The sequence below is a fragment of the Chiloscyllium plagiosum genome, unplaced genomic scaffold (assembly GCF_037043375.1).
Source record: "Chiloscyllium plagiosum isolate Xiang-an unplaced genomic scaffold, Cpla_swu_hap1 HiC_scaffold_5, whole genome shotgun sequence".
NCBI lineage: Eukaryota > Metazoa > Chordata > Chondrichthyes > Orectolobiformes > Hemiscylliidae > Chiloscyllium > Chiloscyllium plagiosum.
The window spans coordinates 75,174,541-75,193,950 of NW_028270143.1; the positions used below are offsets into that span (position 1 = coordinate 75,174,541).

The following is a 19,410-nucleotide window of genomic DNA, read 5'->3' on the forward strand; positions in this document are numbered from 1 at the left end:
GTAGGAAATTTCCTTGCCCATGTTTCATGGAGTCTGAAGACTTCATGGAGTCTGTAGTCAATGTTGAGGACACCTAGTGCAACTCTCTCCCAAATCTATACCATTGTGCTTCCACTTCTGATGCCCTGACTCATCCACAGAACAGACCCAGGAATGGTGATAGTGGTGTCTTGGACATAGTTGTACCTCACAGACAATGTGAGGCTATAGCTGTAAGACAACTCTCTCAATTTTGCCACTAGTCCCTGGATGTTAGTAAGGCGAATCCTGCAGGGCATAGTTTGTTGCTATTGTCATTGTTTTTATGCCTAGGTGGATATCATCAGACGTTTAATTTGAGATTTTTGTTTTTAAACTGTGTTGATGAGATTCAAACTTAAGTCCTGAGAACATTATCTGGGTCTCTGGATTACTAGTGTAGCAGCAGTGTCACAACACCATCACTTTCACCAAGGTAAGATGAAGACGATAATATAACACATCCAATTTATTCATTTTCATAGCTTGTTTGGCCCCCATCACCAGTTCCACCTCCAAGCAAAAGATCATTTGCATGGATTCTACTTGAGTACAACTGCTCCAATAATTGCTAACCAATGGCATTCAATAATTAACCAATCAGCAGAACTAGAGAAAGTGGACACAAAGAGGTCTTGCAGAACTTGAAGTGGATCATGTGCCAATTTTCTCAACCACTGCTTTTGTACCAATTGGATGAGTGAGAATGAGTCAACAGAACACAAAAGGGCAGTGAGGTGACAAATAACAAGGAGAAAACTCCACAATCAATATTTTCACATTTTTCTCCTCTGCTGCTGTTCATTGACTGGCAAGTGACAAAAATTTAACAATTTCTTGACACCTTTCTCCAACACTCTTTCTTCATTCATTTAAATTGAAATAATCAATTAGAAATGATAAATATTAAAATGACCCTTTAATACTAGAATTATATGGTATACTTGATATTTGGCTGCCGAATGCCTGGACATTCATTGCGGCTGGGTGCTGGAGAATTTTCAGCTGTGATGGCCAAATTATGTGTGAATACTTGTTAACTTCAACATGAGCAAGGGCACAAACTAGATGGTAGAGTTTGGTCTCCAACATAGAGTCTCTGTTTGACTTCAGTGGTAAGGAATAATAAAGGACAATTAATGACTTACAAACACCCATCCTGTTGGATCTGAGAATTATCACAAAGGTTGTAGTTTTCACTCTGTTCAAGTGGTACCTCAATTTCCCGAATGCATGACAAAACAGTTAACAATACACACCAGGATGGAAAGAATCCTAATCTTACAAAAATTCCAAAGAGTGAGAACAATGTCATAGAAATTTTAGTTTTTTTACTCTTCTCTTGTGGAAGAACAGCACCTAGAAAGCTCTGACAAATAGGCAGAACATATATACATAATTAACATTGATTGGGAGGAACAAAACATCCAAGCTGAAAGGTTAAAGGCAAAATACTGTGGATACTGGAAATCTTAAAGTGACACAGAGAATACTGGAGAAACTCAGCAGACTTCTCAGAACGACCCTCACCAACTTTTACAGATGTACCATAGGAAGCATTCTATCCAGGTGCTTAACGGTCCGGTATGGCAACTGCTTTGCACATCACAGAAGCTAATTTCCCATCAATGGACTCCAAGAGTAACTCAGCAGCAGTACTACTGATTGGGCTGGTTGGGTCTTAAAGGATGTAGCTGCTAGACTGGGTCTTCGGCAGATGTTGAGGGAACCAATATACTTGAGGGAAAAACATACTTGATCTCATTCTCACCAATCTGTTGGCTGCAGATGCATCTGTCCGTGACAACATCAGTATGAGTGACCACCACAGAGTCTTTGTGGAGACAAAGTCTTGTCTTCACATTTGAGAATGACCACCATTGTATTGTGTGGCACTATCATTGGGCTAAATGGGACAGGCTTTGAACAGATCTAGCAACTCAAGACTAAGCATCCATGAGGCACTGTGGGACATCAATAGCAGCAGAATTGTACTATAACCTCATGGTCTGGCATATCCCCTACTCAACCATTACCATCAAGTCAGGGGATCAATCCTGGTTCAATGGAGAGTGCAGGAGGGCATGCCAGGAGCAGCACCAGGCATGCCTGTAGATGCGGTGTCAACCTGGTGAAGGCTCCAAAACAGGACTATTTGCATGCCAAATAGCATAAGCAGCAAGTGATAGACAGGGCTAAGTGATTCTGACAACCAACAGATCAGATCTAAGCTCTGCAATCCTGCCACATCCAGTCATGAATGGAGGTGGATAATTAATGGAGGAGGAGAATCAACGTTTTGGGCATGAGAAGGTTGAAGCTTTCGCAGCAATCGTCAGCCAGAAATGCCAAGTGGATGATCCATTTCAGCCTCCTCCAGTGTGGCTATCCCCATTTCAAACAGGTATACTGTTTTAGAAAATGTAGAGGGTGATGGATTCTCAGGGGAATGTAGCATGAACACTGTTTCTGGTATTGAGACTGACTGTAATGCAATGAGAGGTATGTCGGGTTCCATGATTTTGATTGTGATAGGGGACTCTCTAGTCCGAGGCACAGACAGATGTTTCTGTGGCCAGCAATGAAAAATCAGAATGGTGTGTTGCTTCCCTGATGCCAGGATCAAGGATTTCTCAAGAACGAGAGGGCCCAGCAGGAGGTCATTGTACACATTGGAACCAACGATATAGGAAGGGAAAAGGTTGAGATTTTGAAGGGAGAAGACAGAGAGATAGGCAGGAATTTAAAAAGGAGGTCCTTGAGAGTAGTAATATCTGATTACTCCTGACACTACGAGCTAGTGAGGGCTGAAATAGGAGGATAGAGCAGATGAATGCATGGCTGAGGAGCTGGTGTATGGGAGAAGGATTTACATTTTTGGATCATTGGAATCTCTTTTGGGATAGAAGTGACCTGTACAAGAAGAACAGATTGCACCTAAATTGGAAGGGGACTAATATACTGGCAGGGAAATTTGCTGGAGTTGCTCAGGAAGATGTAAACTAGTAAGATGGGCATGGGGAACCCAGGGATATAGTGAGGAAAGAGATCGATCTGAGACTGGTACAGTTGAGAAAAGAAGTGAGCCAAACAGTCAGGACAAAGCAGAGAACAAGGTAGGACTGATAAATTAGACTGTATTTATTTCAATGCAAGAGGCCTAACAGGGAAAGCAGATGAACTCAGGGCATGGTTAGGAACATGGGACTGGGATATCATAGCAATTACAGAAACGTGGCTCAGGGATGGACAGGACTGGCAGCTTAATGTTCCAGGATACAAATGCTACAGGAAGGACAGAAAGGGAGGCAAGAGAGGAGGAGGAGGAGTGGCGTTTTTGATAAGGGATAGCATTATAGCTGTACTGAGGGTAGATAGTGCCAGAAATACATCCAGGAAGTTATTTGGGTGGGAAATAAGAAAGGGATGATCACCTTATTGGGATTGTATTATAGACCCCCAAACAGTCAGACGGAAATTGAGAAACAAACTTGTAAGGAGATCTCAGTTATCTGTAAAAATAATAGGGTGATTATCATAGGGGAGTTTAACTTTCCAAATTTAGACTGGGACTGCCATAGTGTTAAGAGTTTAGATGGAGAAAAATTTGTTCAGTGTGCACAAGAAAATTTTCTGATTCAGTATGTGGCTGTGCCTACTGGAGAAGGTGCAAAACTTGACCTACTCTTGGGAAATAAGGCAGGGCAGGTGACTGAAGTGTCAGTGGGGGTGCACTTTGGGGCCAGCGACCATAATTCCATTAGTTTTAAAAGAGTGATGGAAAAAGATAGATGAGATCTAAAAGTTGAAATTCTAAATTGGAGAAAGGCCAATTTTAATAGTATTAAGCAAGAACTTTCAAAAACTGATTGGGCAGATGTTTGCAGGTAAAGGGATGGTTGGAAAATGGGAAGCCTTCAGAAATGCGATATCAAGAGTGCAGAGACCATATATTCGTGTTAGGGTGAAAGGAAAGGCTGGTTGGTCTAGGGAATGCTGGATGACATTGAAGGTTTGGTGAAGAAAAAGAAGGAAGCATATGTCAGGTATAGACAGGATCGATCAAGTGAATCCTTAGAAGAGTACAAAAGGAAGTAGGAGTATATTCAAGAGAGAAATCAGGAGGAAAAAAAGGGGACATGAGATAGCTTTGGCAAATAGTGTTAAGGGTTTTTACAAATACATTAAGGACAAAAAGGTAACTAGGGAGCGAATTGGACCCCTCAAAGGTCAGCAAGGCGGCCTTTATGTGGAGCCACAGGAGATGGAAGAAGATACCAAATGAGTATTTTGCATCAGTGTTTCCTGTGGAAATGGACATGAACGATATAGAATGTAGGGAAATAGATTGTGACATCTTGAAAGATGTCCATATTAGAGAGGAGGAAGTGCTGCATGTCTTGAAACACATTAAAGTGGATTAATCTCCAGGACCTGATCAGATATACCCTAGAACTCTGTGGGACGCTAGGGAAGTGATTGCTGGGCCTCTTGCTGAGATATTTGTATCAGCGATAGTTACAGGTGAGGTGCCAGAAGACTGGAAGTTGCCTAAAGTGGTGTCAGTATTTAAGAGGGGTGGTAAGGACAAGCTAGGGAACCACAGACTAGTGAGCCTGATTTTGGTGGTGGCAAGTTGTTGGAGGGAATCCTGAGGGACAGGATGTACATGCATTTGGAAAGGCAAGGACTGATAAGGGATAGTCAACATGGCTTTGTCCATGGAAAAGCATGTCTCACACACTTTATTGAGTTTTTTTTTGAAGAAGTAACAAAGAGGATTGATGAGGGCATCGCAGTAGACATGATCGATATGGACTTCAGTAAGGCTTTCAACAAGGTTCCCCATGGGAGACTAGTTGGCAAGGTTAGATTTCAAAGAGTACAGGGAGAACTAGCCATTTGAATACAGAACTGGCTCAAAGGTAGATAACAGAGGGTCATGGTGGAGGTCGTTTTTCAGATTGGAGGCCTGTGACCAATGGAGTGCCACAAGGATCAGTGCTGGGTTCACTACTTTTCCTCATTTATATAAATGATTTGGTTGTGAGCATAAGAGGTATAGTTAGTAAGTTTGCAGTTGACTCCAAAATTGGAGGTGTAGTGGACAGTGAAGAATGTTACCTCAGATTACAACGGGACCTTGATCAGATGAGCCAATGGGCTGAGGAGTGGCAGATGGAGTTTAATTTAGATAAATGTGACATGCTGCATTTTGTGAAAGCAAATCTTAGCAGGACCTATACACTTAATGGTAAGGTCCTAAGGAGAGTTGCTGAACAAAGTGCATATTCATAGCTCCTTGAAAGTAGTCACAGGTAGATAGGATAGCGAAGAAGGTGTTTGGTATGCTTTGCTTTATTGGTCAGAGTACTGAGTACAGGAGTTGGGAGGTCATGTTGCGGTTGTACAGGACATTGGTTTTGGCCACTTTTGGAACATTGCGTGCAATCTGGTCTCCTTCCTATCGGAAAGATGTTGTGAAACTTGAATAGGTTCAGAATAGATTTACAAGGATGTTGCCAGGGTTGGAGGATTTGAGCTATACGGAAATGTTGAATAGGCTGGGGCTGTTTTCCCTGGAGCATTGGAGGCTGAGGGGTGACGTTATAGAGGTTCATAAAATCATGAGGTGGATGGATAGGATAAATAGACAAGGTCTTTCCCTGAGGTGGGGGAGTCCAAAACTGAAGGGTATAGGTTTAGGGTGAGAGGAGAAAGATTTAAAAAGGACCTAAGGGACAACTTTTTCACAGAGGGTGATGCATGTGTGAAAGGGCTGCCAGGGGAGGTGGTGGAGGCTAGTACAATTGCAACATTTAAAAGGCATCTTGATGGGTATATGAATAGGAAGTGTTTGGAGGGATATGGGCCGGGTGCTGACAGGTGGGACTAGATTGGGTGGGACATCTGGTCGGATGAGCGAGTTAGAGTGAAGGGTCTTTTTCCGTGCTGTACATCTCTGTGACTCTATGACTCAATATCAACATTTGCAAATACAGTTTGCTTGGGTTAGTGGATGCATTTCCTGGTTCACAGCCTTCACGTGCTGATGATTGCTGTTGCTTTGATTGTGTTTGCTATTTTAAAAGTTAATGAAAACTGGCGTAAGAGAGCTGTTCTGAAGTTCATTACAAGGCAGTTACAAGTAAATTGTGTCTTAAGAATGAAGGTGAGGAAATTGACATATATCTCTGATGCTGCGCCTCATTTGATTAATCACTCCAGCCTTAGTTACTTACTTAAATGGAGTGAATCTCCTCCTTTCTAGCTTTTTATGTGAGGTTGCAGCATTTCAAGAAAAACATACAATCAGATTTAAGAACACCAGTCACTGGAGGGCCTGACCTGACCACACATAGTATAGAATTATGCATAGTGTGGGTCAGGGTTCCAAAGCATTGCACAGCTAACAGGTGTGGCTTCCTGTTGGATGCTTACTTTAATTGATGGAATCAACCCACAATAACATTTTCTCTTTGCTATGCCATCTTAAATCCTTCAGTTCAAGTTCACATGACATTCTTCCTACATTGTGCATATATAACAAAATTGATGGAACTTTACCAGCCTCAACAATGTGTTCAATGGGGAGAAAATTTGGAAAATATAGGGATATCAATGATGAGAGAAAAAAAACTTACTTCAGCTTAAAGTTTTAATGTCTAGATGAGAATCTTGCTAGTTAGTGGGCATTTCATTATTATCTAATCTCACTCACTAATATTAAGGTTGCTATTTTCCCACTTACTATTGAGAAACCAGATGATGTCGATTGCTGCCTTGAGTCAGAACATGAGCCCAGCAGGTACACCTTGCCAGCATCTTCCCCAGACATGTACTTCTGTCAACATTGCTCCACATCTCAGGGCACACTCCATGCTGCACCCTCACATGCCCACTCCATCCACAGGATGTGGCATCTGCAAAGCTTCAGGTTCACCACATCAGTGTGGCATATCTCAAGATTAATCCTTTATACAGTTCAGCACTTCATTACTATGCTTTAGAGCTCAAGAACACCTTGTACTATAATGCAGCTACCAGATCACTTTGCATTCAGGATAAGCACTCATCTCATGCATTAAAACATGTTGGATCTCTGGGCTCTTAGCTTGCTTTTCTGAAGCTCACTCATTTTACACCTACTTCATTGCTCACAGCATCTCTGTTTTGCCTCGTCCTTTAGAACAGACAGAAAGCCATGCAGCTTGTGCAGTACGCACTGGTTAGGCCACTTTTGGAATATTGTGTGCAATTCTGCACTCCCTGCTATAGGAAGGATGTTGTGAAACTTGAAAGGGTTCAGAAAAGATTGGAGAGTTTGAGCTGTAGGAAGAGGCTGAATAAGCTGGGGCTGTTCTCTCTGGAGCATCAGAAGGCTGAGGGGTGACCTAATAGAGGCTTATAAAACCATGATTTGGAGATGCCAGTATTGGACTAGGGTGTACAAAATTTAAAATCACATAACCTAGTGCTGTATAAAATCATGAGTGGCATGGATAGAGTAAACAGACATTGTCTTTTCCCTATGGTAGGAGAGTCCAGAACTATAGGGCATAGGTTTAGTGTGAGAGAGAAAAGAAAGTTTTAAAAAGGATCTGCCAGAGGAAGTGGTGGAGTCTGGAACAACTGCAGCATTTAAAAGACACCTGGATGGGTATATGAATAGGAAGGTTTGAGAGGGATATGGGCAAAGTGCTGACAAATGGGACTAGATTAGTTTCGGATATCTGGTCAGTATGGAAGAGTTGGACCAAAGGGTCTGTTTCAGTGCTGTATATCTCTGTGACTCTATGTACTCTACAGCATGTTGCAGCAGCTTCTATGGCTCATAGTTGAAGCTCATTTAGTGCTGGATGTCTTGAAACGGGTAAAGGTGGATAAATCCCCAGGACCTGATCAGGTGTACCCAAGAACTCTGTGGGAAGCCAGACAAGTGGTTGCTGGGCCTCTTGCTGAGATATTTGTATCATCAATAGTCACAGGTGAGGTGCAGGAAGACTGGAGGTTGGCAAACGTGGTGCCACTGTTTAAGAAGGGCGGTAAAGACAAGCAGGGAACTATAGACCGGTGAGCCTGACCTCGGTGGTGGGCAAGTTGTTGGAGGGAATCCTGAGGGACAGGATGTACATGTATTTGGAAAGGCAAGGACTGATTATGGAAAGTCAACATGGCTTTGTGCATGGGAAATCATGTCTCACAAACTTGATTGAGTTTTGTGAAGAAGTAACAAAGAGGATTGATGAGGGCAGATGAGTAGAAGTGATCTATATGGACTTCAGTAAGGCATTCGACAAGGTTACCCATGGGAAACTGATTAGCAAGGTTAGATCTCATGGAATCCAGGGAGAACTAGCCATTTGGATACAGAACTGGCTCAAAGGTAGAAGACAGAGGGCGGTGGTGGAGGGTTGTTTTTCAGACTGGAGGCCTGTGACCAGTGGAGTGCCATAAGGATCGATACTGGGTCCTCTACTTTTTGTCATTTACATTAATGATTTGGATGCGAGCATAAAAGGTACAGTTAGTAAGTTTGCAGATGACACCAAAATTGGAGGTGTAGTTGACAGCGAAGAGGGTTACCTCAGATTACAACAAGATCTGGACCAGATGGGCCATTGGGCTGAGAAGTGGCAGATGGAGGTTAATTCAGATAAATGTGAGGTGCTGCATTTTGAGAAAGCAAATCTTAGCAGGACATATATACTTAATGGTAAGGTCCTAGGGAGTGTTGCTGAACAAAGAGACCTTGGAGTGCAGGTTCATAGCTCCTTGAAAGTGGAGTCACAGGTAGATAGGATAGTGAAGAAGGTGTTTGGTATGCTTTCCTTTATTAGTCAGGGTATTGAGTACAGGAGTTGGGAGGTCATGTTGCGGCTGTACAGGACATTGGTTAGGCCACTGTTGGAATATTGCGTGCAATTCTGGTCTCCTTCCTATCGGAAAGATGTTGTGAAACTTGAAAGGGTTCAGAAAAGATTTACAAGGGTTGGAGGATTTGAGCTATAGGGAGACGCTGAACAGGCTGGGGCTGTTTTCCCTGGAGCATCGGAGACTGAGGGGTGACTTTATCGAGGTTTACAAAATTATAAGGGGCATGGATAGGATAAATAGGCAAAGTCTTTTCCCTGGGGTCGGGGAGTCCAGAATTAGAGAGCATAGGTTTCGGGTGTGAGGGGAAAGATATAAAAGAGACCTAAGGGGCAACGTTTTCACGCAGAGGGTGATGCGTGTATGGAATGAGCTGCCAGAGGAAGTGGTGGAGGCTGGTACAATGGCACCATTTAAGAGGCATTTGGATGGGTATATGAATAGGAAGGGTTTGGAGGGATATGGGGTGGGTGCTGGCAGGTGGGACTAATTGGGTTGGGATATCTGGTTGGCATGGACAGGTTGGACCGAAGGGTCTGTTTCCATGCTGTACATCTCTATGACTCTATTTATGTAAGTGGCCATGTCTGAAAGTCAAAGAGAGTAGTTCTTAGTACAGTCAAGGGGAATCATGGTTGACCAGGGGCTGCTAACTCCTCAGTCAAATGTGGTAAAATGTCCAGAGTGAGTAAATATGAAGCACAGAGGAAGCAAAGATCACGCAAATCTCTTGAAGATTAAAAGGGTTGCAAGGGGACTCTTATTAGGGAAACCAGGACAAAAAGGGCATATGAGATAGCCCTGGCAGACAAAGCTAAGGAGATTTCAGAAAGGTTCTACAAGTACATTAAGAGCAAAGAAGCCACTGGGAGGGAATAGGGGCCCTTAAAGATCAACGAGGTCATCCATGTGTGGACCTACAGGAGATGAGAGTTACTAAATGAATATTTCGCATCTTTGTTTTTGCTTTAGCAAAGGAAATGGAGGACAGGGAATGCGGGAAAATAAATACTGATGTTTTGAAAACAGTCCACTATACAGAAGGAGGTCTTAAAAAAACATAAAAGTGGATAAATCTCCAGGACATGACCCAGACATTACGGAACAGTTAGGAAAGAAATTGCAGGACCCCTGTGTCATCCACAGCCATGGGTGAGATACTGGAGGACTGGAGGGTGCCTTTACTTAAGAAAGGCTGTAAGGAGAAACCTGGGAATTATTGACTGGTGAGTCTGACATCAGAGGCAGGTAAGTTGTTGGAGGGGATTCTGAGTTATAGGATCTACATACATTTGAAGAGGCCAGGACTGATTAAGGATACTCAGCATGGCTTTGTGAATGGGCAATTGTGTCTCACAAACTTGATTTGAGTTCTTTTGAGGACATAACCAAAATGATTGATGAGGGCAGAATGGTAGACATTGTCTATATGGACATTAGTAAAGCCTTAAGACAAGGTTCCGTATTGTAAACTGATTAGTAAAGTTATATCACATGAGATTCAGGGTATAAAACTGGTTTGAGACAGGAAGGAGACAGAGGGTGATAATGCAGGGTTGTTTTTCAGACTGGAGGCCAGTAACCAGCTGTGTTCCACAAGAATTGGTACTAGGTCCAGTGTAGTTTGTCATTTATACAAAGGATTTGGATGAGAATATAGGAGGTACGGTAGTAAGTTTACAGATGACACCAAAATTCATGGTACAGCCGACAGAGTTATCTAAGGTTGCAAAGAAATATTGATCAATTGGGCTAATGGGCTGAAGACTGGCAGACGAAGTTTAATTTGGATAAATGAGAGATATTGCATTTTGGTAAAACAAACAGAGGTAGGACTTATACACTACCCAGTGGAGCCCTTTAAAGATTGTGGCACAGATAGATGAGGTGCTTCAGATGATGATTAGCATACTTGCCTTCATTGCTCAGAGCACTCAGTACAGGGGTAGAGACATCATGGTGAAGTTGTAGAGGATATTAGTATGGCCACTTATGGATACTGTGTACAATTCCGAATGCCCTGCTACAGGAAGGGTAGTATGAAATTGAACAGGGTTCAGAAAAGATTTAGTCATAGAGATGTACAGCATGGAAACAGACCCTTCTGTCCAACCTGTCCATGCCGACCAGATATCCTAACCTATTTATCAGGATATTGCTGGGATTGGAGGGTTTGAGCTATAATTTAGGCTGGATAGGCAGGGACTTTCTTCATTGGAAGTTGAGGAGTGACCTTATCAGGGTTTATAAAATCATGAGGGGCACAGATAAGGTGAATAGCAAAGATCTATTCCCGAGGGTGGGAAAATTCAAAACTATGGGGCACATTTTTAAGGTGAGAGGATAAAGGTTTAAAAGAGACCTGAGGGGCAACATTTTCCCACATAGAGGGTGGTTTGTATGTGGAATGAACAGCCATAGGAAGTGATAGATGCAGGTACAGTTACAATATTTAAAAGACATTTGGACAGGTACATGAATAGGATAGGTTTGGAGGGATATGGACCAAAAGCAGACAAGTGGGAGTAATTTAGTTTGGGAAGCTTGGACAGAAAGGTCTGTTTCTCTACTGTATAGCTTTATTACTCTACACCAGATCATTTATTTTTGAGGGTGGGGGGTGAGAGGAATCAAGAAAGATGGTGCATGTAATAGTGGAGGTTGTAAGTCATGAGTCTTGGTTTGTGATGGGACCAATAGACTAAGTATGAGGTAGTTCTTTTGGCATTGGTGAGAGTTCCTTCAAGACCATGGAAACTACTGATCTGGGTAGCAACTTCAGATTGGGGGCGGCACTGTCTGCTGTCATGATCTCTTCTGGTAGTCGTTGGAAAAAGAAAATAGCCTTCTTCTCCACCACCTGGACCATCAGGATCTTGGGAGGTTCTTGTCTGTGAAGTAGGTGCCAACCTGGCCTGTCAGCCATGTTGTTTTGATTTGTACAGTAAGACACCAAGAGCAGTTCCTGGCAGTGTTTCAAATGGCATACAGCTGGCGTTTAAATATGTAGCGTGAATGGAGCGATGTCCCAGCAGTAGCAAAGCACATCTACTACTGCTGAACACAAGACAGTGCAAGAGCAGCACCGTGGAGATGGAAGTGCATATTTAATAAGCCAAGCTGTGGAGAATTGCGTGACTTACTTTCCAGCCACCAAAAGCATTGAGTTTGTTTCTATTTCAAAATGTCCTACAGAAGATATGGTCTCCAACAGATCTACGAACAAAAATTATCAAATAAGTCATGTTATAGGTGGAAAACTAAAAGTTAATAGTCTCTCATACAATGTATTACAATATGTATTACAAAGTATCTTTGCTTTGAAAGTGGATTTGTGGAATTCGAAGGCAGTGACTTGTTATGGCTCCCCTGTCAGTAAAACAGATTGTGAATATTCTTTCTTTTAAAAACTGATAATAAAAATTATAGAACATAGATTAGATATTATTTTGCACACCAGAAATATTTCATCTGTGGAACAAAAAGCCTGAGTATTATTGTTCAGGTAGGATCATTTAAAACAAAATGATGTAATAATAAGATGATCTGGAATTAAGTGATTTCTGAAGCAGTATCTGATCTTGTAGACTGCATAATGGAAAACCCCACCAGCCAGGATATATAAGTTGTGAAAATACATCTTAACACCAGTTCTTTATCAATGTTATTTCAACCAATAGCTGCCCCAGATTAAGTGAAAATGAAAATATAAATTAAATTTGCCTTAGATGCAATGAAATAGAATAGCCATGGATCAGATATTTTTACAATGTTTAATTTTAACATTTTGAACTGAAATCTTTGAATATTCAAACATTTAAAAATAGTGTAAATCCTATATAGCATTCTTCCATTTGAAACATTTTTTTAAAAATATATGTTGACTTACTTATATACATATATACTTACATTTGGATTAAAATTTTAATTTCAGATTCATTTGAAATGGAAAGAATCAATGTGACTTTTTAAAAAAATTATAGTTTATCAAAAATCTATTTTAAACTTGTTTTTTGAGGATGTGATTCTTTGTTACTAATTTTTCACAATTTATACAAATTTTACTCAAATTATTCAGCAAATATGCACCAATCGGAATACGCATGACATTGATATAGAATAATTTGCAGCTCAGTAATTAGCAATGGAGACTTAAAAATGCACAATTTAAATGCAGAAAGGTACCTCTATGTTCCAGACTACTTAAACGATGAAGAAAAATGAAGCTTCACAGTACTATTTAATGACAAACTTCCAAAAATAGGATCTAAGAACCAAATGACAAACCAAGAATTTTTTTTCCCAAAATCTAGTCACATGTCTGTACAATCTGCCACTCCCTTAGGGAATAAACAAGGATTAGAGCATCCATTCTGTATTGGATATGCATAAATATATCTATAGATTAAGGGAGTTAATGGTGGTCTACTACTTTTAGAATAGCATCACAAAACAGCTGGTGTATGACCTTGACAAATGCATACATTTATCTTCATAAAACCATAATGATTGCTGCAATGAAATTAATTATATAGACTGTTTTGAACTGCAGTTTTGAAAAGAATTCACATAGTATACTTGAGATCCTTAAGCAGTTCTAGAAGACTTTAATATTTAAATCGAAGACTTTAAGTTAAATTCGGGGTCAATTGTACTTTTAAATATTCATCCTCAGTGGCACAAATAATTTCCTTTAAATACATAATCTGCAATCCTGGTGAGAATCACATAGCTAAGTGACATTTAAATCTATTTTTGGAAACTGCCAAGCCAGAATTAAATTTTGTCACAATTGTGATATACAGGTTTTCAATGTTTCAAAAGATATAGTTGGTCATATATAAATTACTTACCTCCAAAGCATTTGAATTGCATACATATTGTGAAACAGAAACAGAAAAACATATGGATCACTGCATGTTTGAAAACATGTATATCAAAGAATGCAGACAAAAGTCCTGATACATAAGGCTCCTATAACATTCAACTGTCCATTCTAAAATTTAGTCCAGTGATTGTTTTTTTTAGTTTCTTAAAATAAATGCCTGCTGCATTTAAAGCTTCTAAATCATTTGACCCTGGTGGGAACAGTAGCTTATATTTACACATTTTGAAATCTGTTTATTGTTAGAATGTGCTCCTATGTACTAAAAAATCAATTAAGTTCTGCACAGACAGAAATATAATCATCTCTTGATGTACAAATAGTTTTTAAAATTGGTGGGCTTATAAAAATGCTTGTTTTGCTTTCATTTGTTTGCATGAACACAATGCATTGCTTGAAGTCATGTAAATTTGTGGGGAAAAAAATGTGCTTGTTATTTAAACAAAATTTCCAAAAACTAAAAGTAAAGTATGACATTAAGTCTTAAACTGATAAAATATTTTACAAGAAACAATACAACATTATAATCAAAAATACTATTTATCTATTCTGGTTTCAAAGAGCAGATACATAAATGAAAACATAGCTACGAAAACATTTCCCAACAGCAAGCCAAGGAGCATTCTGTTCCCAACCACCAAAAAAATTAAAACCATGCTGCACAATACATTGTACCAGTGTGTGTTTTTTTTTTAAAAAAAGCACGCAAACTTCTGTAAAGGCAGACTCAATTTAATTTTTGTACAAAAAATTGGAAGTTTTATTTCAAAGAAATTAAAAATATGGAATATATAAACTTTTCTATTGCTCTATAAATATAAAGGATTCTGTAATGGTGAACAAAAATAAATGAATACCAAGTTCAGACATTTTTTCGCTCATCAGGGACTTGAAGCCAATAAACAAATTTCAACCATGTGTACAGGCTTGTATGATGTTATGGCTACAGACTCCTATTCATTATTTCATGACATTCATGCAAATCATTTAAAATGCATACAATGAAAATGCCTGGAGGTGCAGTTATGGTGTTTTTAAAATGCTTGTAATATAGTACAATGAAAAAGGAAAAGGCTCTTGCCATTTTCAGAGAGAAATGGCCCATGTTTCAATCAATGGATTAAATGTGATGTGTATACTACTACAGATTACTTCTACACATCATTTGATTTCTGGACCACTCACTTGGAATAGAATGGAAATAGGTTCTTCTCAGCACTAATAAAACATTGAGTCAATGCTCCACCCATACCAACACCATGTCTGGTTTCTAACATTACTCTCAGCTCAACCTGCTCAATTCTGCTCACATGATCCTGAGCTTACTATCCCCCTGCTTTCTAAAAAAACGTTTTATCAAGAATATTAATTTTGCTTGTTCAACTGTTCAGTGCAGTTGAATATAAATGGTGCCACCATTTTTCTGGGATTTTAAACAATTTCTTTCAGAGGTGTTACACGAAAGCTGTTTTTCGTCTCCCAAAAAATGTTAAGACAAAGTCACGTCAAAACAATTAACAGCAAACTTGTATTGAGGGTGATATTTCACTAAATTAACATAATAATGGTGAGATTTTTCCTAATACACCAGGCATTGAACTTACTGACAATAATGAGGAAATAATCAAAATAAATAAGAACGTTAAGTGCTTGTATGCCCTGAAAATTTTCAGTTAAATTTTGATCCAGCATTTTCATGTATAAATCAATTTACGGGTAGATTAATATTCAAGACTAAAACAGCCAAATATTAATTAACTTTATTATTTGGAAGCAGGGCACCCATCAGGTGAGATCATGCTAAGTTGAACCTTGGCGTCCATAGGTAAAGATAATGCATAAAGCCACCGTTTTATCAGGTCTTTATGTACACTCGCCCTCGATTCAATTGTTCTGAAGTTGTGTAACAAATAGCGATGTTAACTTGGTTGGCGTTAGGACCCAAGGGACGCCTTTCATTCCAAAGTAAAACTAATCGTCCCATTTGCCTCCGGGTCCAATTTATGTCTCGAAAGGTTCAGCATTCAGACATGCGAGTTGGCAGGCACCAGGATTAACTTGCGAGTCTGACTCATTTGCAGTTCCGTCTCGACTTTCGACTACAAGTTGAGTTACGACAATCCTTGGTTTCCGAGCACTGAAACAACCAGTGCCTCCTCCCCTCCCCCCTTCGAATCAAGAATTTTTTTAAAATCCTCCACACATTGAGGAAACAAGATACACCTCTGGAGGTGATATTTTAAATACAAATATATAATTACAAAAAAAAATCTTACAGATGCTATTTACAACGTACAGTACTTGAAAGAGTCGGTCACATCTCAAAAGTCAGGACTTTGTGTGTGTGTATATAATCTCCCACCGTCTTGGAGGGAGGAATGTTTTGTTTTCTTCTGCAATAAAAATGTCATTTTGCTTTCACACTGTCGTCTCGCCGTGCTTACTGTTTGTGAGTCTAGTGTAGAACTTGCGCCACGAGTGTAAAGTCTTGCCAGACCAGATCCAAAAGCCTGAGGTGATGCCCACGATAAGTGTCATGAGGTATTTGATCATGTAGACGGTGAAGTCCGGCCTCATGTGGGGCTGCTCGCTGTGGGGGCACGGGATGGCGTAACTTTTGCAGGCTTGGTTGACCCAACTCTTCTCCCACTGCTGGCGGAAAGCCTGCTCGTAGAAGTAGCAGGCGATGACGATGGTGGCGGGCACGGTGTAGAGCACGCTGAAGATGCCGATGCGCACCATCAGCTTCTCCAGCTTCTCGGTCTTGGTGCCGTCGTGCTTCATGATGGTGCGGATGCGGAACAGAGACACGAAGCCGGCCAGCAGGAAGGAGGTGCCGATGAACAGGTAGACGAACAGCGGCGCCAGCACGAAGCCGCGCAGCGCGTCCACGTTGTTGAGGCCCACGAAGCAGACCCCGCTGAGCACGTCGCCGTCCACCTGGCCCACCGCCAGGATGGTGATGGTCTTGATGGCCGGCACCGCCCAGGCCGCCAAGTGGAAGTACTGCGAGTTGGCCTCGATCGCCTCATGGCCCCACTTCATTCCCGCCGCCAGGAACCAGGTGAGCGACAGGATCACCCACCAGATCGAGCTGGCCATGCTGAAGAAGTAGAGCATCATGAAGAGGATGGTGCAGCCTTCCTTCTTGGTGCCCTGCGCCACCGTCCTGTAGCCGTCCTCGGCGAACCGGTCGTTGCAGACCACCCTCTCCTCCAGCAGGAAGCCCGCGATGTACGCGATCGCCACCATGGTGTAGCAGCCCGACAGGAAGATGATGGGCCGCTCCGGGTAGCTGAACCGCTGCATGTCCACCAGGTAGGTGAGCACCGTGAACAGGGTGGAGGCGCAGCACAGCACCGACCAGATCCCGATCCAGATCCGCGAGAACTTCAGCTCCTCCTCGCTGAAGTACATCAGGCCGTTGGTGCGGGACGGCTCGCACGGCGCCCCGCAATCCTTCTCGCCCAGGAAGTGGTAGTTCAGGTAGCTGGGCACTTTGAGCACCCGCGGGCAGATGAACTGCTGCCGGCCCGGGTAGCCCCGGGGGTAGATGGTGCCGGCGTTCGGTAGCGACTCGGTGGGGTCCAGGGTCGGGCTGCCCCGCTCGGTGTTGTTCTGCCCCACGCACAAGTCGATAGATCCGTGCACGGGGAAGTTCTCGCAGCGCAGGCTCTCGGGCCACTGGAAGCCGAATTTGTTCATGAGCGCCTCGCAGCCCTGCCTGGCCCGCTCACACAGCGACCGGCACGGGGGGATCGCCTGCTCCAGCACCGTGCACACCGGCGCGTACATGGAGCACAGGAAAAACTTCAGCTCGGGCGAGCACTGCACTTTCACCAGCGGGTAAAATTGGTGCACCTCCAGGCCCGCGTCTTCCTGATTCGTGTGCCCCAACAGGTTCGGCATGATGGTCTGGTTGTAGGCGATGTCGGTGCACAGGGGGATCGAGATGGGCTGGCAAAAGCCATGGTCCGGGATGGAGATGCCCCTCTCGCTATTGTACTGTCCCTGTGGCCGCACAGGTCCTGGTCCAAGGAGGAACAGATGAAGCACAAACAGCCACCGAGCGCTCGCAAGTTTGCACGGATCCAGATGGAAACAATTACTCACAGCCATACTTTTCCCTCGCTCTTTCCCTCTCTTCAAACTACTTCGAGGCAGGAAATGATCCTACGGCATGAAATACACAGAAGTTTTGTTTGTTGTCCTTGTTTTAAAAAAAAGAAAAACAATGTTGAGCACTTACGTTTGGGGGGAGGATGTGATTTTACACTGGAAACGATTCGGATGCCAAAATAAAAACAGCCCCGAGCCGAGCAGCAACCCAGCGCCGACTCCACTGTCCATTTGTGTCACTCCATCAGCTCCCTGCCGCCTGTTTCTAGGAGCCCCCAGCCGCCTGGTTCTGCGCAATCACGGCAAGAGGCGCCTTGAAACCGGCTCGGGACCCTGCGATCTACAAATCCGAACCAATCATGATCCGAACCAATCATGATCCGATTCTAGCCCAGCCCTTGTGATAGAGAGGGTGATGATTGGCTGGTGTCTGTGGGGTAATTTGAATAATTGGCAGCCTTTGGGGGCGGGAGGGGTAGGAGTGAGGAGAATGTGCACAGCGGCTCCCAGGGGAGGTTCTGTCCTGTTTAGCGAGTGAGACGGCGGCATTCCGGGTTTTATTGGTCAGGCCGCTGTTTTCTTCACCCCAGGGAGCTCAGAGGTTTCGGGCAAGGTGCTGGATGCTTGGGGAGGGAAGGGGAACGGATCAGGAAGGCACTGACTAGTCACAGTCAACAGATTGAAGAGCCGGGAGTTGTAGAAGGGAATGTGAATGAGCCATGTCTTTAAGTATCAAAGCCTAGAGGGAGCTGAGCTTTGGAGTTTTACTGGGAAGGTGAGAGTCAGGAAGCTGCAACTTCAGGGAAATAGGGCTCAAGAAAGGGAGATGAGGCACCGAACTTCAAGTGGGCGGTCTTCGGGAGTGGAACGCGTAAAGTTTGAGAGGTGTAATGAGGGCATGGCTCGGGAACTGGAAGTGTTCGGAGCTAGAGATTGAAATTTTCGGCGCTGCAACAATGGATGGCATTTTGAAACTTTGGGAAGGAAGAGCTGGGTGGGAACTTTCAGGAGAGTACGGAACTGGGGAAGCAGAGTGCAAGACCGAAATTTCATTGTCTTGGAAGCTTCATCTATCCAAAGGCAGTAAACGAGAGCATTCGGACACTTCTGAAAGTTCGGGTTTTAAATATTCACGTAGTAGTTTAGGTGACTCTGGCACTATGGCTGCACCTATGACTGAACCGAGTGATCTTGCAGTCTTTTTGTTTATGAAACTAGTAAGGCACGGCAAGTTTTGTTTAATGTGGATATTGAAGTAAGTCACTGCGTGAAATAACAAAAAAACTTTAAATTCTGTGTGAAATTGGAAACTACACCGACAGTACTTATAAGCAAGACGGCATGTGAAGATTATAAACCATAACTGTTTAATACTCGTTATTGTTTCGTCTGAGATAATGTAATAGAAGAGAAAATAATGCCATTAGATTACTCTAAACGGATTTTTTTTTAAAAAATGCAAGTCGCAACACGGTATTGTGATTTTTTTTTAAACTTTGTCCACCCGAGTCCAA

General features: G+C 42.4%; 1 protein-coding gene across 1 annotated transcript; it reads right to left on the minus strand.

Moving 5' to 3' along the window:
- Positions 1-12,646: 12,646 nt before the first annotated feature.
- LOC122549971 (frizzled-1-like) lies at positions 12,647-18,217 on the minus strand. Its single transcript, XM_043690283.2, has 2 exons — positions 18,027-18,217; positions 12,647-17,950 (listed from the first exon to the last, which is right to left on the minus strand). The coding sequence occupies exon 2, from the start codon at positions 17,894-17,896 to the stop codon at positions 16,196-16,198; it is 1,701 nt and encodes a 566-aa protein (XP_043546218.2). The 5' UTR covers positions 17,897-17,950; positions 18,027-18,217; the 3' UTR covers positions 12,647-16,195.
- Positions 18,218-19,410: the final 1,193 nt, after the last annotated feature.